At 48.9% G+C, this 23,211-nt stretch overlaps 1 protein-coding gene across 2 annotated transcripts in view; it reads right to left on the reverse strand.

The window, feature by feature from the left end:
- Window positions 1-487: 487 nt before the first annotated feature.
- Window positions 488-23,211, reverse strand: part of LOC135898306 (uncharacterized) — a 78,568-nt gene continuing 55,844 nt past the window's right edge. For both annotated transcript variants that reach the window (XM_065427188.1, XM_065427187.1), the window contains 2 exons: window positions 7,155-7,507; window positions 488-1,107 (listed from right to left, as the gene is read on the reverse strand). In XM_065427188.1, the coding sequence (XP_065283260.1) occupies window positions 960-1,107; window positions 7,155-7,507 (501 nt within the window). In that variant the 3' untranslated portion in view covers window positions 488-959. The remainder of the gene's footprint in view (window positions 1,108-7,154; window positions 7,508-23,211) is intronic.

Consider the following 23,211-nt stretch of genomic DNA (forward strand, 5'->3'; position numbering starts at 1 on the left):
GTCGGAAACGGACCGAAGGGAACGCGATATGAATTAATACAATGATATGCTAATTGTTAACGAAGTCCAACCAAGAGTAAAGTGATGCTTCATATTCAAAATCTCGAATCATGCAAACAACAACGAGTGCGGCGACGAAAAGAGAGAGCCACTAAAAGAATCATTATCTGGCATGCAGTGCCGATGTGAGCTCACACCTATTAAAGACATTAATAGGGTGCAAGATCTTTTTCAAGCCGCGTAGTAACACATAATTATTATACTCGTCCAAGAATTTCATCGATGTCAAGTGATTTTTGATGATATTCCACACAATAATGCCTTGTGCGATTTACGATTGAAACATGTTTAACGCAATGTTTTATTGAAACATTATCGCTTATCGCAAGTAACAGAGCATTCTTCATCAACGTAGTAATTACCTCCTGACACGTACCAATTATTTGCATGATAATGTCTGCTTACATACTCTAGCATATATCGTGCGTGATCACTGAAACTGGATTGATGGTTTCTTGGGCATTCTACAGGGAACTAGTGCAATGTTTAGGTGCAATTGTAAGGGCACCGTACCAAGTAATATAGGAACAGTGACCATTGGTCGCAATAAACAACGCTACGGCGACTGCCGACGTCCTGGTTTTCGTGATATCCCATAAGTGGCGGTAAAACAAATGAATCACATTACAAGCATAAAATAAAGACATTGTCATGGCATGCAACGCAAAAAAAGAAAAAAAACGGGGCGTGCTAGGCTGTCCCCCTTTGTGCGTTTCAGTGGCGAGTATGGGACACGTCTTCTTTAAAGAGACATCACGCTTTCTTACGATACAGGCGCGGCATAACATCTATTCCGGGAATGTTCACTTTCGGAACGTTGTGTGAAACATTGCTGCATTAGTATCTCCAGTTTCTATTCTGCTGCCATTGCTGACGATGCACTGTGAGCGGAGGTGCTTTCAGTCGCTCCCTGGTGACTCCGCAGCCGAGCTGATGTGGTCAGGTGATATAAATACAGGAGGCTGTAGCAGGAGTCGCGAAGAAGGCAGGGTACCGCTGCATCGCCAAGCGTCGGCCAGCTCACGGCGTAATGACTCGGAGATATTCCTGCCGAGGGAGACACAAAGTGATTAGATAGATAACGTACAAAGCATAAAAAAGTTATTTGACCATGGCTTTCCAGATTTTGAAAGTAAGGACATTACACACTCTTCTTGAGCTACAGCTTTCGGGCACGGCAGTGTACAAATAATTAGGTTTATTAATATATTACACTTATTCACCTGCTGATTTTCATGAGATGATTGCGTTGCGAAGTTAAGCACTTTCGCCCTCAAGGAAAATAATTTACAGCGATAACAAGGACCAGCGCTTCGCTTCAACGTCTCGGCTGTAGTATTAGATGTACACGGGTGCAACATGTCGGCAAGGAGTCACTGCTACTGCTGAACAAATGAAATAGCGTTCTCGCGGACACCAGACGCTTCCCAGGACTGGTTGGATGAGAAGCGCCTCCTATGGAGTTGGAAGCGTGGCGCACCGCGGTGGCTTAGAGGCTATGGCGTTTCGCTGCTGAGCACGAGGTCCCGTGCTTAGCAGCGGTCGCGGCGGCAGCATTTAGATGGGGGCAAAATGCGGAAACGCCCGCGTCCTGTGCATCGGCCGGAAGTTAAGAATCCTCTGCTGGTCAAAATTAATCCGAATTCCTCCACTACAGCGTGACTCATGATGAAATCGTCGCCTTGGCAGGTGAAACCACATAATTCTGACGTTCCTTCAAGGCGTCCCACCTCGACAGTGCACGTGATGAGACCGATGGGAAACCGTCGTTCATCAGCGCTCAGTGAATTCTTAGATAACTTTAGTGTACCTTAGCTTAACAGATGTCCGTGCCCCTCAGACCAGTGTGCGCACAAAAAAGCTCAACGGGAACGTCAGGGTTCGTGCACACTGCCTTCATCAGCCTCTGGCAACACGTCGAAGGATTTAGCACCTTTAATTTTTAATAAGCTGTATGAGCAACCTACTCTTCATCCGAAATTCATGTTGTGACCATGTTACTTTTCTCACCGTAGTGTTCATCAGAATAAAGTTAGAATTGCTGCATGTACCACGACATATGTCTACATTGGTTCTTGCAGCCTACGTCGAAAGATTGGAATGAACGTCCCTCTGATATTGTTTCGAATAATAATAATGGTAATTTTGGAAAAGCACTAGCTAACATTGCATAAAAGCAAGCATTTGTACGAACTACTGTTCGTTGTTTTCTTTTTTATATTTTAGTACATTGTATAGTTAGTAAATATTGTGTATAAGCTCGTAATATAATTTCTTCCTATTTCTTCTATAACCCACTGCTCTCTCTAATACCGAAGGAACCTGAGGGTAAATAAATAAATAAATAAATAGATAAATAAATGAATAAGGGTATTATTAGCTCGGATGTTTTAACACTGTGGATAAATTTGTGCAGTCGTGCGACACATGTCAGCGGTTCAGAAAGACGCATGATAAGTGAAAATCACCGAGGGTGTTAGTAAAATTACCGAGCCGCTTCAGCGATTCGTGATAGATGTAGTAGGGCCACTTCCTGTGACAGAGACAGGGTATCGGAACATGCTAACTATGTTGTGTCCCACCACGTTGCGTTGCGTGAGGTGGTATCAGAAAGAAAGGATTCACTGTTATTGATCTTCTCCTAAGTTGTACTCCTAAGTTGATCTTCTCCTAAGTTATCGAAAGTTATCAAGGCAGCATGTTCACAAGTATCCCCACCGCATCATATCTTGAGCGATGTGGCATAAAAATAGTCGACAGCTCAATTCATTATCTACAGAGCAACAGCGTAGAAAGGCGGCGTTCCATTCTGAAGCGGGTCCTTAGATTACTGTGTTATGAAAATACGCGCTAATGGGATGCACGACTACCAGCAGCACATTTAGCTTTGCGGTAGGTGCCACATGAATCCATTGCTTTTATCCTCGCCGAGTTGGTTTACAGAAGGTCACTGCGGTCACCTTTGCGAATGGTGCGGGAAACGTGGGAAGGGCGCGGAGAAGTCGCTACCGTGGTGCAGTTTTTTTTTATTAATCTGCAGGAAGGTCTGCATGATGCTAAAGAAATTGTGGAGGCCAGCATGAAATCAGCTCAGGGTCGATTCAAAGTCTACTACGATAGAACTGCCCGTCAGAGGACGCTCCATATCGGTGAGAAGGTATGTTACTGAGAGCCTCAAGAAAACACAGGCTTGAAGTACAGTGGGAAGGGCCCGCGGAAGTGGTTGCAAAGTGACGCCAAATACGTGGTGAAATCCCACGGAAACGTAAGGAGGTGCGCATTTATCACTGCAACCTAATGAAACCCTGCGTGCGGAAAGAGGCTGTGATGAATATGACCCTAAAGTCCCTGGAGAGATGAAGTAAAACTTGGTTTGTCTAGGTGGAGGGGGAAGTAGAGGTCAAGAACTCCTGAAGAGGACTGAGCAGAGAGACAAACTAAAGGAATAGATGTCTGATCACGGCGAAATAATGGCAGAATTTGATGAATGCTTCGGCGACAGACCGCGCAGAACTGATTTGTCCGAGCACAATATTGGGCTGACGTCCGAGGAGCCAGTGCAATCAAAGTGTTATCGATTCTCTCGCAGGAAGAGAGAAATCATTGACAGGGAAGTGAAGCGCATGCTCGAATCAGAAGCAATTAAGCCACGCGAGAGCGAATACGCTTCGCCGGTTATCTTGGCGGATGTTCCGAGTAAAGACCCAAGGCCCTGAGTAGACCATTCAATTTCAGGTTATAATTCTTTCAATACAACGAATACGTGACATACAGTATACAATATCGGAAATAAATGCTCCCGCCAAGGATCAAATGCATCCAATTCCAAATATTTAGGAGAGTGTGGAACAGGTGAGTCGAGCAAGCTATGTGTCTACGCTGAACCTTACTCGAGGGTTCTGGCAAGTACACCTCAATGAGCGAGCCAGCAGAGACGCGGTATGCGTCACACCAACAAGCAGTTATCAACTGAAAATGTTGATCTTCGGACTAAAAAATTCTTCCTTTCGTTTATCACGCCTCATGGATAGGGTACTAAGGGGTTGTGAAGCATTTGCGTTGCCCTTCTTAGATGAAACCTCAGGCTTTTCTGATTCATGCATGAGTCATGCGAAATTATTGGTGCATCTTAGAGCGGTGCTCAGCCGTTTAGTTTAAGCTGGGATGACCTGAAAGGCCGAGAAATTTGGTCTTGCAAGGACGACCGTAGACTACCTAGGGCACCAGAGAGGCCAAGGTTTTACGACACCTAGTGACGCTGAAATATCAGCGGTAGCAGACTATCCTCAACCGAAAACTAAGATTGACCTTCGGTCTTTTGGGGGGCCTCTGATAATGATGATAATGATAATGATTCAATAAGGGCTTATTCAATTTAGGCAAGCTCCCTGACCGATGCTTTTCGCGGTACAGAACTGATAAACGTAGTCTGGGATGAAAAGAAAGAAGCTGCCTTCTTTAGCCTGAAGGCTGTGTCGACTAGCTGTCCCGTAATGCGAGCTCCAGATTTTGAAGGATAATTCATGGTCCAGTGGGATGCGAGTGACCTTGAACTAGTAGCCGTTACCTTGCAGAGGGATGACGACGGTAACAAACATACCACGCTCTATCTGAGCCGAAAGTCAGCCCTTGTGAGATTACATACTGCGCGTCAGAAAAAGAATGCACGTGTATTGTGAGGACCATTAAGCAATTGCAATGCCATCTTGGGGGCGCCAAACTCACCGTAGAGACGGACCATCGTCCCCTGGCCGGGCTGCAAACCACGAAATCAAAGAACAGTTGCCTCCTGAGGTGAAGCCTCATTCTACAGCAACATGACTTTGACATAAAGTACAAGAAGGGCAAATTCAGTGAAACCGCGGATGCACTTAGTCGCACTGTCTAAGCTGACCGGGGTTGCACTTCAGCATTACTCAAAATTGCTACTTCAGTTTCATTTGTTTGTGAAATTGTGTGTGTAGATGCACAACGTAGCACATCTGGTTTATAAGCATAAGTGACTGCAGAGAGTTCATTTGAGTTCATGAGTGCATTTCGCAAAAAGACACTAAAGAAAGAGTGATGTCACCCTCTTTTGACCTGGTTTGTTCAGAAGGGGCTGAGTGCTTGTTTCCGCACGTGTTTTAGTTTCAGAGACAGCTCGAAGAATCTGGTCGGCGACGTAGCTGACAATGTGACAATCGACGGCGAGTTTCTGGCGTTCACCTGCAAAAACTGAAGTCGTCTCTCCGTGCAGCAGCGGGGACTGCTACCCTCCGCGATTATTTTGGCGCGGCAAGAAGGTGATAATATTGCAGTAGACAACCTACTGTTTCTCACGCACAAGAGCAGAATGCGAGAACTACGCTGGGAAGATAGTCGGAGCAAAGTTCCTACGGAATGCTGAGCGCTGCTAATCATCTCGTAACGAGCTCTTTAGAGAAGCGCCACAAAGGGACGAATGAGTTGCCAGTTCAAAGGCGTTTGGCGAGGGTTGCTTCCAGTGGTAAGAAAACAGTGGCACAATTGCATAAGTTTGCGCTAGTGCCTTGTAGAAATGGATTTGTTTATCAGCTTCTCTTTTATTGGCATCATGTTTACGTCGGCCAAACTGGTCACTGTTTAAGTACTAGGTTGTTGGTGCAGAAGCGCTCACTAGACGGTAATGCAAACTCGCACGACCCACCGTATTATTGAGAACTTAGACGCGCTCCAATCTGTAAAGTTACTATACTTCTTTCTGTACATGGTAATCAGATCACGAGTGGTTTTACTGAAGCCTACTACATAAAGAAAAACGCACATGTTGTGTCAGCGTGCCTTCAATAGCTCTGCATGGCAAAGGATTTAATTTTTGAACGAATTCATAATATAGTATAACATTGCACGTCTGTCAGGTCGCCCTTGCTTGCTGTTTTAAAAGCACGGAAATGATGTCTTCGATGTGAGAGTACCTGGGTGTCGGTCATATATTTTAGGTGCGAATGCGCATTCAAATAAAGTTTATCAGCACTGTCCTTTACTTTTCCTTTCTTTTGTCTTCGTCGTTTGCGCTGCCCCATCAAGATGTTGAGACATTTTCGCTTGGCGCGCGCAAGCCACGAAAGCGCCATAGGTACTAAGGCGTTATGACGGCAGCAGCACCAGTCGCGTGTATGCGCCTTGAGCTTCCGTGCAAAAGCTATGGCTATAAAATCAAGAACTAAGTGCAGTGCACAGTGCTGTCTGCTATTGTGTAGAGCGCGCGAGCCATCCGCTTTGCTCTGCGGGGAGACCGCTCGTGGCAGTTGCTGGGTCCGAGATAGTGCGCTCAGGAGTATACACGGCCTAAAAGACATGCAGAACTGCTTCTGACGAGTAGCGACGTTGCAAACCACTTTTGTTTACCTTAATCTGCATTCAATCTGAGGGTGTTTGCGGCACGGCAAAGACCATAAAATGAAGCGTATGGGCTAATTACACGCGCCGATCCTTTCACAGGAAATATAACACGCTGACAGACTGTTAGTGATAACGAAGACGCTTACGAGCATCTCCTCTGGTTAAATGCAGCACGCACAAGCTTCATGTTTATTAGTACGCGTATGCACCTAGGCACGCTACCTCGGACCCAGCAACCGTCGCCAGGTTTCGTCCCGCAGAGCAAAACCGGCCATGCGCGTGCTGTACACGGGAGTAGAGAGCACTGAACACACGATAAAAACTAAAAATGCCAAATGTTCGTTATTGATGAGTGGTTCAACAAAGTATGTCATTGAAGCAAACGGTCCGGCAAGGATACTTATCTTCGTCAGGGCAGCAACTGACGACGAATTGTTTTGACAATTACAAATGCCCGAGTCAAAACAATGGCTACCTTGTTCTACAGTTAGTCATTTCGAGCTTCGTTCTACCTGCGAACCTCTCTATTCTTCTGTACAAATTACTGCCCTGTTTGAGCTGTCTCAGTCGTTGCATCAAAGATGGTCATTTTTCCACCCGCCTGCCGCTCAACACTTTCGCAATGTTTCAGTGGTGTCGCATCTGTAGCGACTAAAGAGCAGGAATGCAACACGGCGTGCATATGCGACCTTGTGGCGTTCCATGCATGCGAGAATGATATGCACACGCACCTGCGCAGCCGGCTTTGTCTGCTGGCCCTTCGCTGCTCGGCATCGACGGCGCCCGACACGGTGGAGAGCACGGCCGGCAGCGACGACTGCGAGATGTCCAGTGTGAAGCCGTACGAATCGTTGGCCAGCTGCTCGCCCAGCTTCGAGGCCCAGTCATGGCCGACACTCTGCGCTACCGCTGGGGGCGCTGCCGCCGGTTCGCCGCCTTCCGATCGCACGTGCGGTGAAGATGCGACCGCCTGGGACGCGTCCGCCTGGCTTCTGCAGGGACTCAGGACCAAGGCAGGTGCACTGGCCCGTCGCAGTGAATGTACCGAAGCGAGCGGCGCGTTTAGGGTGTCCAGGGAGATAACCTACGGGTAGATATCGCAAGGTATTCGCACTACCGAGCCTGGCTCGGCAAAAGTTTGATAGTTTAAATATGCAGGCCCGAGCACGCGTCTTTAGATCCCAGTACCAAGGTTCAAATGACCCTTTCGCGTGTCTTGAATCTTATTGGGACAAGTTCGTAAAGCTTTCCCTGACCGCTAAGATTATTGTAATTAATTTCGCTACTTTTTGGGATACTTCTGAGGCACGCTAACCACGCCTGTCGTGACGCAGCGAAAAGCAGCTCGGCGCTTGACAGTTTGGCGTATACTGAATCTTAGTGGGACAAGCTTGTAACACTTTTATGCGCCCGCAACAACATATACCTTCTTTCAGTACTTACGCTTCTCGAAAACACGACGAGTGATTTCGAAAAGACATAACACAGAAGTTTGTATCTTGTGCCGGCAGAACGCGCTAAAGATAACGCGGAGGAGCTCAAAAACCAAGAGCTTGAAAATGCTGTCTTTTAAGGAAATGAAAACACGCTTTCCACCCCCGCCATTGTATTGAGTGCGAGTAGAGGGCATTCTGCGAGGGTCTAAGCTGGTGAGAATGAGAGCCAGTGCTATGGCCACCTTCCTGTACGTGGCGGACCATCGCGCCGGATAAGGCCAAGTTCCTTTTTGGAAACGCGCAGTCACCCGCGTATTTGTGCAAGAAATAATGCCCGAGAAGGGGGGACTGCTTGAAAATCAGGTTTCTTGATATTTTATGGTATTATTTGGGAGAGTCTGTTTTTTACGCTATCAATGTGAAACTTAATATATTTGTAATGCCGCCTACTTACCACTTACGCACGTTCCGTCTGTACACGCAGTATTCCTGTTAGGTCTATATACCAAAATGACACATGCTTGTAATTTTTTTTTTCAGCTGATGCAGTCCGGTGGAGCTTCGTACAACTGGTGCGGCGGGCCCGGGAGACAGGAAGAGCCGGGAGCCCCGGTCTAAGGGCGCCTCCCGCACAAGCAGGAAGACACCTGCTTGTCCTTTCTTTCACCCGCCGTGGTTGCTCAGTGGCTATGGTGTTGGGCTGCTGAGCACGAGGTCGCGGGATCGAATCGCGGCCACGGCGGCCGCATTTCGATAGGGGCGAAATGCGAAAACACCCGTGTGCTTAGATTTAGGTGCACGTTAAAGAACCCCAGGTGGTCAAAATTTCCTTTCTTTCTTTAATAAATGTGTTTCCTCCTCCGCCTCCTCCTTCGTACGGCAACTATTGCTTACCTGGTGCCACAACAGTGGCCAGACTACAAAGTCCAGAACGAGCACTGATAAAGTGCAAAATAAACATTTCATCCTACCAGAAGACGTCTTGCGTTTACATTATGAAATTGCACGTGGAACATATTCGATGGAGGCTTGTAACCATCGTACCGAATCACTTTTACTAAACAATTAAACGATTCCGCACCAAGGCCACGCGCGGTTCAGCGACACACGCGAAAAAAAAAATTCCGCGCCTATCAGCAGAGCTGGTGTGGCGTGTACCAGTTGGCGCGCAGATCGCGCACGCCAGAAACCTAATACCGGAAGGCGTTATTCGAATCCGCTCGGTGCGCTAGAGTCAATTCGACCACTGGGCTATATAGGAGTTTCCACTCTTGATGAAGTTCTTTCTCTATGCTTGAGCGATTGATCAGTTTTCGAAGATTGCCGACTGCGTTCGCCGTTACCGGTGTGCTTGGACTTTCACTCACTTTCGCGGGCACAATTATGCCCAATAAAAAGTTTTCATAGTCATTCATAGTATTGATACTGTGTTCTTTATGCTCCCCCAACGTGACATCTGGTGGAAGTGCTTGTCCGTTCATGTAGCGAACGCCCCCGCAAAGCCATGATTCAAGCCCGAACCCCGAAGAGAAAACCAGCCACAACCCCGAACACAAACGTCACTCTTTGTGAAGTTATCGTATCTTCGACTGGTCACCTCCATTCCCCGAAGCGCAGTTGGGCAGATCCGGCGTTAGAGGACAATCGCGCAAGCCGACCTGCGGCTTGCGTTAGAGGTTAGAGGTAGAGGACAATCGCGCAAGCCTACCTGCGACTGGCTCTCGGAGGAGGAAATGGCCGATGCGAAACCACATGACCACTGCCAACGTCCGATGTTTCGGCTATCCAAAGTTCCCGGCGCTGCCGGGAAAACCGCTGGACGCGCCGGCGGGTCGAGCCTTCGTCGAGACTCCAGCATCTTGCGGCTTAGGTTGCCTAGGTTATGGTGGGCCGTCGCCAACCACAGCGGTGCGGTGCTGCGATGACGTTTTAATCTCGACGACTGCTCCGACGACAGGGCTTGGAGCTCCTCAGAGCATTCGAAGATGGAGGATAGCAATTGAGAACCAGCCAGAACATGCCGAACGCAGGGCGCGCACGCTTTTTCAACCAGCCGAAGAAAACGCCGCTCGCGAGAGCGCTCCAGAGTGCTCAGAAAGCACCAGCCGAAGATGGCATAAGTTAAGCAGGAAGTTGCCGTTGCTCATGGCGTTTCTCAGCCTGTCGGGCCAGTTCTGCTTGCTTGTTTACATTTCTTGCGAAACCACGCCCCGCTGCGCGCAACCGGACTGTTCGGACGCGCGCGCACAGCCCGAATACTATACAAAACGATGCAATCACGATGTCTCATTGCATTACCATTGCCGATGTCACGTTGAAAAAAGTTCATAGTGAACTTCGCAAATTGGGCTGTTAGGGCGAATCGGCAGCTTTTACCGGCTTTTATGAAAAGAAACACGCCTTAGAAGGCCAGCCAGCTGAACTGTTCTCATCAACCGCAGGTACCGGCCGCTTCCCAGTTTTTGCGTTTTTCTTTTAAAAAAGGTCACCTTTATCGCTGCCATCTACTTGCTTTTCTCTGCTTGTGCTTCCTGGGGTCCTCAGACGGACTTGCGAGCTACGCATTCTCACTATATACGCATTATATACGCAATATACGCATTCACACTGCACTGCAAGAACGCGCTAGAGACACGTACGACAAACCGACCCATTTGCGATCCATTTCGAGTTTATGAGCACAAACACATATCCTCGCTGTAGCTTGATGAATCTTCGTGCTTTATTGAACAAATTTTGGGTGACCCCACATCACTACAACAGCGCGCCGGCGAGAAGGCAGCATGTCATTTCTGACTCCCTGTTTAGATTCATTGACTGCGGCCCGAGGTGTTTTCTTCCCACGGTAAGTGAAGCTTCATGGAACCAAAGTATTGCGATAGGCGGTGCACGGTGCAGAACAGCACGTGGGTAGAACAGGCCTACGTGCGACCATGGAACAGCTGTTTGATGTGTTCGCGGGCGTACCTTCTGTGGAGCCTTCCTCGCTCTTGCAGTGCATCCGCTAAGCTACACTTCCCTGCGCTTCTCACGCTCACAGATAAGATGCGCCTGTGGTAGGAAGGATTCCTTCCTTAAATCAAAGCAGCCGCTTCTTTCCCATCTTCCAGGATGAAGCACCGGCTGGCCGGCGCACGATGCCGAGGGCAGCAAAATGACATATTCTGCGTAATGCACTATCACGACGCGTATGAGGTTCACCTGTGCAGGTGTGCATGAACCTCAAACGCGCTCTGAGTATTGTCAGAAACAAGCAACAGTTAAGCAACATGTGTTTTAATTTGCACAAAAGCAAGCTGCACAGAACACAAATGTTCTAAAACCAGCACTATTGATTCTTGCATAACGTACGTTCTACGTGTCGCAAATACGCCATGTGCTGTCAAAAGCAGGAATCACTGACCTGCAAGGCGTTCATTGTACAGGTTCTGAAACGCATCGGCTCCGGCCTGTGATAGCACGTTAGCATGATTGCACCAATGAGGACAAAATTTCCCGCGGATACTCCTTCGTCTGTTGCCATTGCCGTAGCGTGGTACATTGCGTACAGTGTTGCATGCGCGTTAATGTCACGAATTTTAATTCCTCCTGTCCCACCTGGCCTCAGCTACATTCGGGAGAGAATGGTCGAAACAACACAGCGCAAGAAAACACGGAGACCTACGCAAACCTGCCCACACGGCGCCTTTGCCCCGGTATGAAACCTATGGAGCAACACGTGTCAGCGCACATAACCATAAAGAAGCCGCCATTGGGGCTCGAAAGGCGTGGCCGCTACAACAAAGAAATAAAAAGCAGCAAGAAGGAAGAGAACGTACTACGTTATTTCCTCCACACATTACTCCTTGCGCGCGGACAAGGTAGTGCCTCGCCTAATTTTCCTTCCTCCGTGACTCGGAGTGATCCTCCTTCGCGAAGGCGTCGGCCACCTCGCAGCTAGGCAAGCCGATTTGCGTGAGAACACACTGCAAGGCTAAGTCTAAGCCCTCCTTGGCGAGATGACGGAGTTTTGAGCCGACCCGCTGCAGAAACGCAAGACCGAGATAGCCCTTCACAAGCACACAGAGTGTCGCGCGGAAGTCAGAAATGTTCGTCGCAGAAAGACACCACTCTGCTGTAAAAGGTCCGCCGAAAAATCAATCGCAGTGAGCTCGGCCACCGCCAACCCGTCACCACATGCAGCGGAAGGAAGACTTGCGTTTGGCGCGCCCCCGACCACCGTCCGCCTTGCTGTCACTGCGGAGAAGCGCGCATCGTCACCCGCCGATGCCCATACCACGAGATGAGCCTGGGAGGGTTCGCAGTGAACGCGCCACGTCCGCACCTTCGTGAGGTGCCACGTGATAGTGCGGACTACATCGACGCAACGCAGTTGATACCTCAACGTCCTTAGCGTTCGCAGTCGCCAGGACGCTACCCCTTCCTGCAGCGCCGACCATACTCTGGCCCACCTCGAGGCCGGTCCGTAAGGCCATCTTCGGAAAACTAAAAGCAGCAACTGACAGAGCTGCGGGTGCTGCACGTTGAAATGCCGAAGATCTTCCGCCACTGACAATGATGTTTCATTGTCTATCTCGACAACGCAGCAACCGCAAGCCGCCATTATGAAGAAGCGTATAAGCCAAGAACACGGCGTCGAAAGAAGACCGCAGGTCAACGCGGCACAGCCTAGATCCTGCGTCAAGACCTAACAGCAACGCAAGACAAAGAACGACCCACCTCGACGTGCTTCTCGACGGCCACAAAGTCACTGCTCTTGTAGAAACTAGAGCTGATTTCTCCATCATCAGTGGATTATTCGCGTCCATGGTCAAGAAAGTCAAGACTTCATGGAACGGCCCTCGATTTCGGACAGCTGGAGGAAACCTGACAATGCCAGCTGGAATTTGAACAGCGAGAAATAGAGTTCTTGACCGGACCTGCCTTGCGACGCTCGTTGCCCTCCAACAGTGGTCATGAAACATAATATCGGCATGGACTTCCTCAATCAACAGGACACAATCATCGATCTGGGGTCGAATCCGATAATGCTATTGTGGGTTGCACGCAATCATGTTCGTCAAGAAAAATGGCCTTTATTGAACGGAGCACACTCGTATATACGAGGTGTGACACACAAAAACGACACCGGTCCAATAACTTATTGTACTTACTGAATCAGTTCTCTGTGACATTGTCAACTTCAGAGTAGTCCCCTTCAGCATTCACACATTTCTGCATTCAGTGCTGCCATTGCTGGTAACAGTTCTGGGACTAGGTTTTAGAGCGCAGCTCTTTGGCGTCCGTTCCTGGGTTTCGCGTCGTCGTCGGCGTTGTCGTCGGCTTCGTAACCAGCTCCGCCCCCTTTCATCCTCCCAGCGCTAGCAGCGACCGACTGATACCGCTGGATGCCACTGACGCCGCTAGAGAGTCAAGATAACGTGACTGCATAGAACACCGTCGCCGCCATGCAGAAAGAGGAGGAAAGGGTCCCCCCCCCCCCCTGTTCTTGTGTGGCGGATAGGGTGCTCTTCAGTTGCCCACGCGCCGGTTATTTCACGTAGGCCCCGGCACATCGACGAATACGTGACCACCTTCCCACGGCTAGACCTGGTTCTTAGCGCTGCGGAAGCGAGGGTATCATATTGTTTTTGTCGGCATCGGCGGCGTTGTCCCTGAAACCAACTCCGCAGCTGAGGTTGACTCACTATCGGCGTCAGCGGCATCAGTCAGTCGCTTCTATCTCTTCCCTCCTGCCTTTATCGTGTTGTCCGCTTGCTGCGCGCGCTTCTGCCCCCATCGTTTGCCGCTGGGTGTACACGCCGCCCCCCTCCCCCATCTTCCTGCGAGTCTCCGGTTCTCAAAGCGCCGGCTCGAACTTAAATCCTTTCTTCGCTCCTCCTCCAAAGCAACCCCTGTGCGGTGGCATTCAGAGAGCCAGATCGGTGGCGGCGTATCTGTATATGTGCGCCGCCCGAGCCGAAATCGCCGCTGCCGTTCGCCCTGTGCGGTGGCAATCAGAGAGCCAGATCGGTGGCGGCGGATCTGTATATGTGCACCGCCCGAGCCGAAATTGCCGCTGCCGTTCGCCACTGCGAAATTATCTGCCAGTTCTTTCTGAGCCATGAGCGAGACGAGCGATGGAAGTCCTCCGTCTGCTGCTGCTGCTAAACGAGCTGCCAGAGCAGAGGCCCAGCGCGGCTATACAGAAAAAATTCTGTGATAGCGCATACATGTGTTGCTCGATTTCTTTGCCTCAATCTATCGAAAAGGTGAAACAGCTTATTTGCTGCGCTCAAATTTCGCATTAGGAAGTAACGTAATCGTCGGTAATTTTTTGGAAGGCCCTTCGGGAGATTCTCCGTTTTTGCCTGAACCTCTTCAACTGAGGTAAAATGGGTTGCTTTTAAGCAACAGTTAACTTTAAGCAGTAAACCAAAGTCGCATGGAGCCAAATCAGGTGAATAAGGAGGATGCCCCATCACAGTAGTGTTTTCGCTGGTCAGAAACTGCTTGACAGATAGGGCCATGTGAGCCGGTGCATTGTCCTGGTGCAACAGCCATCCATCACTCCACAACTGTGACCTTTCTACTCTTGAACTACTCAAAAGACCTAGTGACCAAGTTAATAGTGTTGATTAACAGTCTGACCACTGGTAACCCACTCAATCATTACAATTCCAATAATGTCGAAGAAGACAATTACCATGGCTTGAATTTTGATTTTGACATGCATGCTTTTTTAAGTTTTGGGGATCCTGGAGACTTTCACTGCATTGACTGGCGCTTACTTTCTGAGTCATAGGTAAAACTACGTGTCGCATCACACGTTACAACAGATTCCAACAAATTTGGCCCGTTTGCACACACGTCCTTACGGCACTGTTTTTGGTCAACACACAAAACTTTTGGAACAACCTGGGCACAAATCTTCCTCATGTGTAATTCGTCTGTTAAAATGCGTCGAACAGCTTCCCTATCCAAGTGAACCGACTTCACTACTGCACGAACACTTAATCTTCGGTTATCACTGGTCACATTACGAACTTTGGCAATGTTTTGGTCTGTAATCGCTGACCTTGGGCTCCCAGTACGTTCATCATCTTCCACACTGTCCCTTCCCCCTGAAAACCGCTTATGGCATTCAAACAGACATGCACGAGACAAAATTACATCTCCATGAGCCTTGGTTATTATTTGAAATGTTTCCGTGGCTGATTTCTCAAATTTCGCAAGAAACGTGATGTTGATTCGCTGTTCGGTTTTTACATCAGATATTTTTCCGGCACAATGAAGTTGCTCATGTTCACTCAATGACGCAGCACTCCCAACTGGCGTGATCCGTTCCGTCGAAACTGGACGCATGAATAGAGGAGGTGTGTGGGATTACGTCTGCAAAACAGTTGTTGCCAACTCCACCTTTTTTTCAAAATACACACTTAGTCTCGTTTCTTTTGTGTCACACCTCGTATACATACTAACAAAGGGGGTGTTACAGCCAACTGAGTTACAGCCAGACGATGTTCTTTGGTGGGCGGCAATGAGTCTGCCGCAGGAGTGGGCGCCAGACGAAGGTGTTCGCTGGTGCGCTGTAACTGGTACCAATCTTCGGTCTCGATAATGTAAGTTCTCGGGCTCTTGGCAGGCTTGACAACTCTAGCAGGGGACCAGGTTTTTAATGGAACGCTGTACACTGTGACGCGGGAGCCATCAGGAATCTCTGGTAGATGCCTTGTGCCGCGGTTGTAGAAGGAACGCTGTTTACTCCTGTTGTCGTGGAGCCATCGTTGCACGTCTTGAGGGGGTATGGTTTGCGGTCGCAGGTGGCTTTTTGTGACTGGTAGCAGCGTCCTCGCCTGTCGGCCCATAAGTCTCTGCATCGGAGACCCTAAGTAGGAATCGCGAGGCGTATTTCTCCACTCAAGCATTGCAGCACAAAAGTCCACTGTACCGTACCCATACGTCTTCTTGAACGGCACATTCAGGCATTCCGTTTGATCGGGGGTAATAAGGACTGGAACGGATGTGGTGCAAGCCATTGTCGGTGCATATTCGCTGCGGGAAGCCGTGTGTGGTGAATATGTCGGCGCAAGCAGCGATCACCTTGTCGGCTGTTGTCTGCAGGGGCCTTAGTTCGAAAACGAAAGAATAAAAGTCAACAACGACCAAGTACTCTATGCCACTGTGATAGCAAATGTCAGCTGCTACGACTTCCCAAGGTAGTCTTGGAATTTCATGATTCACCAATGGCAAGCGTCGATTTCGTGGCTTGTGTTTCTGGCAGGTCTCGCAGCGTCGGGCAACTTCTTCTATATCCCTGTTTATGGAAGGCCAAAAGAGCACTGTTCGGGCACGTGCCTTCATCTTGTCTGCTCCTCCATGCGCGGCATGAAGGCAGGCGAGTACTTCTCTGCGCATCTTGACAGGAATGATGAGGTGGTTGCTCCGAAACACGAGGCCATCTTGCGTATGTAGCTCGTCATGGAAGCTGCAGTAGCAAGGTAGCTGGCCACTGATATCAGCTTTGCTGTCCGGCCACTACTTGATAGCGTACTGGCGAAGTTGCACCATCACCGGGTCCTCGTCGGTCTCTTGGATAAATTGGCTCAGCCGACTGTCTGAAATCATGCCCAGGAACGTCTGCAGCTCCTTCTGGTTACTTGGCGTCTGGACTTGCCAGATGTCTTCTAGCCGCTGTGGATCCAAACTCAGCCCGTCACGTGTCAGAATGTGTCCCAAGTACCGCACAGTTTCCTTCTCTCGTTTAGTGACGACGACCATGTTGCTGGCCCACTACGTCAGCTCTGTCACTTGCGCTATCACTGCCGATGCCTCCATGCGGTCCAGCTCTGCTTTTACCTTTCTTTGCAATGCTATTGGAATCCGCCATGCTGGTTTCACCGCTCCCTGTGAACCAGGCGTGAGCTTCAGGTGGTAAACCTTACCCTCCAATTGACCTAGGCCCTCGAGCACGTCTTCGTAAGGCTTCGCATCATCGTAAAGCTCTAGTTGCTCGACAGAAGAGACTCCTTGGAGTAAGCCTAACTTTTCAGCAACTGCGCCGTACAATGTCACGGCAACTTCGTCTTCCACCACAAAAAAATCTGTTTGAATCTTGCTTCTTCTCGTTGCAAGTTCGAGACGAACTTCTTTCGTTGCTTTTTTCTAGAAGCCAAAGAACGTGTTTACAACTACGTTACAGTCATGTGGCTGCTTTTTTGTTACTTTCTGCAACTGGCTGCGCGCGATAATTGAACAGTTTGCGCCTGTGTCCAGCTTGCAAAAAACTGGTTTTCCTTCTATCTGAATGGTAGCCGTCCAGCGATAGTCTTTCTCACGTGCATGCGATACTGTTTCCAACCAGAAATCGCCTAGCGTTTCGCTGTCTTGCGTTTAAATAGATGCTACCTCTTGCTCTTTCGGGTAAAATTTTTTGGGCATCTTCTTCCAGGATATGGCGAAGAGATTCCTTCCTCCGCATTTTCTGCATGTACGTCCTTTTGCCGGGCAGACATGGTCAGTCTGATGAACCTTTGCGCACTTTGTGCAACGCTGACCTTTTGCCTCTGATAGTGCGTTTATCTCGGCAGCGTAATGTCTTTTGGGGCATGCTTGTATTTTTTCGCACTGTTCCTTGCCATGTTCTCGCGAGCGGCACATTTCTACCGTCCTTGAAAATGAAGGATTTTCAGAGACAAGCTTTTCTTGCAGCTTTTTGTCTCTTATCCGAGAATACTACGGCTTCGGAGCATGCACTCTTCGAGTTCCCCATACTCGAAACTTTTTGCTAGCACTCGTAGGTCTGTTAACCAGTCGTTGAAACTTTCGCCCTCATTTTGGTCACGCTTTCCAAAACGAAACTCGTGATAGGCTAGGTTTAGTGCAGGCTTGTAAAATGCCTCAAATTTAAGCTTCAGGACTTCTACGTCCGACTTGGCTTCATCCGGTGCAAAAGCAAAAGTGTTATACGTCTTGCGCGCGTCCTATCCGATAATCATGAGAAAAGTGGCTGCCTGTACCTCTTTGGGTTGTTGGTTTAGGTACGTTGCCGTTGCGAAGAGCTCTAACTCCTGGCGCCTAGTCTTCCAACTTTGCCTTACGTCTCCTGTGGTGACCAGGACTCTCAGCGGTGGCAGTAGCGTGGTGACTGGGGCGCTGGTCTGCTGGCGCTGTTCCCCTTCTCCATTCTCGTTCAAGTTCGGACCTTCGAGCCGTCTTTGTTGGCTTGCTAACCGTCCACTTTTCCTTCACCAGCTGCGCACATAAGCCGCAGCCCGACCACTTCTGACACGAAATGGTTCGCACGCAATCATGTGCGTCAAGATAAAGGGGCTTTATTGAACGGAACACACTCTTATATATACATACTATCAAAGGGGGCGTTACAGCCAACTGAGCGCGCGTGTGCATGACAGTGCATTGCGTCACAGCTATCCACAGACAAAACGGTACCATTGGCGAGGACTTCCAGTCAGGGTGCCTTGAGTGTACACGAGGACCAAGGCAGCATTCCACCTGGCGCCAGCATTATGGTTTACCTCGAGGCAAAGACAGCCGTGGTCTTGAAAACCGTCGTAGCCAACGACTGAAGCCTGCTACTCGACCATGAAATCGGCGTTGGGAGAGGCTCCATCAAGTTACACGGTTGAAAAGCGGAGGTAATGGTGACGAGCTTTATCCAGTAGTATAAACACCTGAACAAGGGCACGAATATTGTATACGTTGCGAGTGTTACAGCCGTCAGCGAAGCATTTGTCCTCCCCAAATCTACTCCAGCTGCAATGAGGATGGGTGTTCGTGAACCAAATTTTGATATTATTAGGAGTCTTCCCAGGGATAGGCTAGAACAGCTCAAGAGTATCCTCTAGAAAGTCACACTCATTTAGAGCACAGATCTAGGCGTCCGTTCCTGCTGCGTACGTTGACGAAACCGAGCGAACGAGCACAGCGAAAGATGAAAGCGAACGCGGAGCGCAGGGTGAGAAGAAAACCATGCACCCCACAAGATTTGCAAAGGACGCTATCTACGAGAGGGCGCAAGAGGAGCGCACCGTCGCCTGCTCACCGATGGCATCCGGTGAGCGCGTCGCACGATACCATTTATGGAAACAAACTGCTGCAGGAGCAGAGATCTGTCTGTCGCGGCTGTTGTGAGTGGCGCCCGCGCGTCACCCACGCGCTGCCTGTCATGAAATCCAGATTGCCGAGGCAATTTAGTCAAACTTCGTTGAACTTCTAACGTGCCGCACGAGACAGATTGTCCGCTCCAGCCCATAAACGCGAAATGACAACACGTATCACGCTTCTCTGAAATTTCCCATTAGGCAGTATCGCAATCGTCGGTGAATTTTTCTTCGTCATCTGGGATACGTCTAACAAGTGTTGCTAACTACAGCAACCATTCATCCGACCACTCCATGAAAGCCCGTACTGAGTTTAGGCAAGAGAGCTAGAAGCCACAACGCAACAAGTCAACGAAGTGCTCCGCGACGAAACCATTCAGCCATCGGGGCTTTTGGAGAAAAAAGAGGATGCAACTCTGCGATTTTTAGTAGATTGCCGTTCCCTCAAATAAATCACAAAGGAGCGCGTGTACTCCTTTTTACGAACAGACAGCTCAGTGAACCGTCTCTGTAATACGAAATGCGTTTCGTCCATAGACCTCAAGACGGGCTACTGGCAAATCAAAGTTGACGAGAGCGATCGACTGAAAAACTGCCTTTATGACGCCAGATGGCCTCTATGAATTCAACGTCATGCCAATCGTAATTTACTCGGCTCCCGTAGTATTCCACTGCCTAATGTACACCGTATTGGTTGACTTGAAGCGGCAAACCTGCGTCGTCTACTTGGATGACTTCGTCGTTTTAGAGCGCAGCTCCTAGTAGCGCGTTCCTGCGGCGAGCGTCGGCGTTGTTCGACAGCGTCGGCGTAACTGAGTGAACGAACGCCGCGAAGAATGATGATGACAAGATGTATTTATCAAGGGAAAGCTCGAAGGCCAAGAATCAAGCGAACGCGGAGCGCGGAGGCACATGAAACACAACTTTTCACGAATCGCTGAGCCGCTGACACATCTAACTAAATGTGATTTCGAGTTCAAGTAAGAAACACCGCTGTCCGACGCATTTCGAGAACTCGAATGACACCTGCAGTCGACACCGGTACTTGTGCACTTCGACCAGGACGCAGATACAGAAATCCACACTGGCGCCAGTAGCCTAGGCCTCGGCGTTGCCCTACTGCAAATATTGACCTGAAAGGGTGATAGCTTACGCTAGCAGGACGCTGTCGAAAGCGGAAGGGAATTATTTTTCGAGCAAAAAGGCGTGACCAGCCATCGTTTGAGCTAAAGCGAAATTGTCCCCTTACCAGTATGGCAGGCCGTTCAAAGTCGTAAGCGATCATCATGCATTCTGTTCGCTAGAGAATATAAATGACCACTCAGGTCGCCTCGCACCATAAACCCTCAGAGTACGAGAATATGACATCACCGTCATTCATAAATCTGCACAAAAACTCTGATGTAGACTTTCTGCCTCGCACTCCATTGGAACTTCCGGCCCATGATTACCAAGATGAGGACGTCTATTTATGAACAATGAGTGAAGAAAACTTTGCCGAGCAGCAGGCGAGCGGACCCGGAGTTCGGAAGCCTTACTGAGTACTTGGAAGGAAAGAGCGACTTTGTCCCGCGGATATTCAGGCACGCTGTGTATTCGTTTTTCTTTCAAAACAGCATCCTCCTGAAGAACACTACAGCAGCTCGCTCATACTACCTTCGCGTTGTAACCGCAGCGCTACGGTCAGAATTCATCCATGCCCTGCACGATTATAAGACCGCCAGGCACCTCGGGTTTTCTTGTACGCTCGCAAGCATTCAAAATAAGAACTATTAATTAGCCGCGCCTGACCGCCGACGTCGCCTGTTACGACAAGACATGTCGAGACTGCCAGTGACTCAGGACTCCACCAACGAGGCCAGCATGATTACTACAGTCTCTGCTACAGCCGATCGAGCCTGCCAACTTACCGTTTAAGCAGATTGGAATGGAATAGATGGGGTCCTCTCCGACTTCAACAACTGGAAACAAGTCGATCATCGTGGCCAGTGACTACCTTACCCACTACGACTGAACGAAAGCCTAGCGAAAGCGGCAAAATTTTACGTCGAGAACATCCTGCTACGACATGGTATGCCACAAGTCATTGCTGACAGAATGGCTCTCACAGCTGAGCTTACTCAAGCCATTCTGCAGTATCGCTAGACAAGTGACCAGAAAACCACTGCCTGCCACCCGCAGCGGAATGGCCTAACGGAACGTCTGAACAAGGCGGTCGCCGACATGCTAGTGATGTACGACGACGTCGAACTTATACGTGTGATGCCCTCCTGCCATACGTAACCTCCACTTACAACACGGTTGTGCAAACAATGCGGATCATGCCATTCAAGAAGGTTTACATAAAGAAATCGCCGACGGCTCTTGAGGGCATGCTGCGGCATGTCTCCGACGAAAATAATCTCGACATCGCCACGGATCTCTAGCGCACCGAAGTAGCCCGACAGCTCGCCCGCCTGCACATAAAGAATCAACAAGTGACCGACTGTCGGCACTACAATCTTGGACGAAGCTACGTGGAATACCAGACCGGCAACCGTGTTTCGGTTTGAATCCCGAGACGATGACGAGGACTTAGCGAGAAACTTACGTCACTGTTTCCTACCTTACAAAATCACCCGACGTATTGCACACTGGGCTATGAGGTCGTGCCAGACGGCATTTCGCAATCATGGTGGCGCCACGCACGCCCTCCAGTCGCTCACGTGGTGCGTCTTAGCCTTTCTACGCCCGCTGACGAACTTAGGGGCTTTGTTTCTTTGTCGTTGTTCTTTCCGCTTTTGACCGGCTATCAAAGGTTAAACGTTATCGCGCCGCTCAGGACGCGCCTGTAGGTATCGCAAGTCTCTCGAATGTCCTCGATGATCGACGACTCTACCCCTTGTCTGTTGTCGCCAAACCTTTTGTACTCTGATTGTAGGCGTGACGGGAATTTCGTAATACTTTCCGGAAGACACGCGGGCACCAGGGCTTCGACGACTCATCTATAAAGCCGAGGCGCTCGTCCCGCCGATCGGATTTCCCCTAGTTCCGAATGTGTTCACCGCTGTCATTGTGCTTCAGGTGTCATTTGGATTTTGTGGGCACTACAACGTACCATTACATAGTGGGATCTGCCATAGTAACTGTAATGAGGCTGACCCTTCTTTCTATTTTTTGTAGTAGTCTAAGACGGGTGGTGTCGAAAGATCTTTCTAGCATGTGTCAAGTAAAGGAGGAAGGCCCATGCATTGACACAGTCGGTCAAAATTTATGATCATTCGCCTTTCCTGCCATACCACAGGCTTGCTCGGAGCTTAAGGTGGTGGTATTGGTCTTAGACTGCTCCATTGTGGTTTATTCTGTGTATTTAAAAATGACGAAGGATTCCTACGATTCGCTTGTGTCATAAAGTATACGCGCTGATGAATGCGCTCGTGGTCTGCTCTAAGGCGCAACATTGAATTGTTCACTAAACCATAGACTATACACACATTATTTTGAATATTTGATATGTAGTTGGAATAAAGAACAAGGAGCGAAGAATGGTCAGTCGGTATTTGAACGCCAAACAAAATATATAGTGACAAAAGTCGAGAAAGAACTTGACAAATATCCAAGCGAGGACTGTAAATAAAGGGCGCTTCCAAGTCTAACAACGAGAAAAAGGAAGAGAAGCCATATATTTGTTGGAAAGGAGAAGAAAGCCGAGAAAGTGGTGGAACAATGAGGTACGAATACCCATCGATCAATGACATGAAGCCTTACGAGCGCATAGAGAAGCAAAAAGCCTCAGTTACCGTGTGATGAAATAGACAGACAATGCGAAATGTGCCGGGAAAAAAAAGCTATGGTTCAGGTACTGGTTCAGGGAAAGATAAAGGTGAAAGCGAACGTTGGTTGTCGGAAATACATGAGAAAAAGAAGGCCGCACCTAGAATATTTTGAAAGTACCTAAGTTATTAGCTAGGAGGTATGGAACAATAACACAATATTTAAGTATGTGTATAGAAAAAAAAAATATTGCCTCACACTGAGAAAAAGAACTAGGAAGCTTACCAGCAAGCATATTGCCGGTATATTAGGCGATATGGTAACAAAGGACGTTAAAGGCAAAGTCAGGAAGGCGAAACCACCTCCTGGATGACGGCAATAGGAAAGAAACCGGCTATGAATAACTACCTAAGACGTAAGAATGAAAGAAAAAAACAACAATTTATGATAAATAAATAGGAAGCTATTTATTTTTCGAAGTGAAATCAGGATGCCTT

The sequence above is a fragment of the Dermacentor albipictus genome, chromosome 5 (assembly GCF_038994185.2).
Source record: "Dermacentor albipictus isolate Rhodes 1998 colony chromosome 5, USDA_Dalb.pri_finalv2, whole genome shotgun sequence".
Classification (NCBI taxonomy): domain Eukaryota; kingdom Metazoa; phylum Arthropoda; class Arachnida; order Ixodida; family Ixodidae; genus Dermacentor; species Dermacentor albipictus.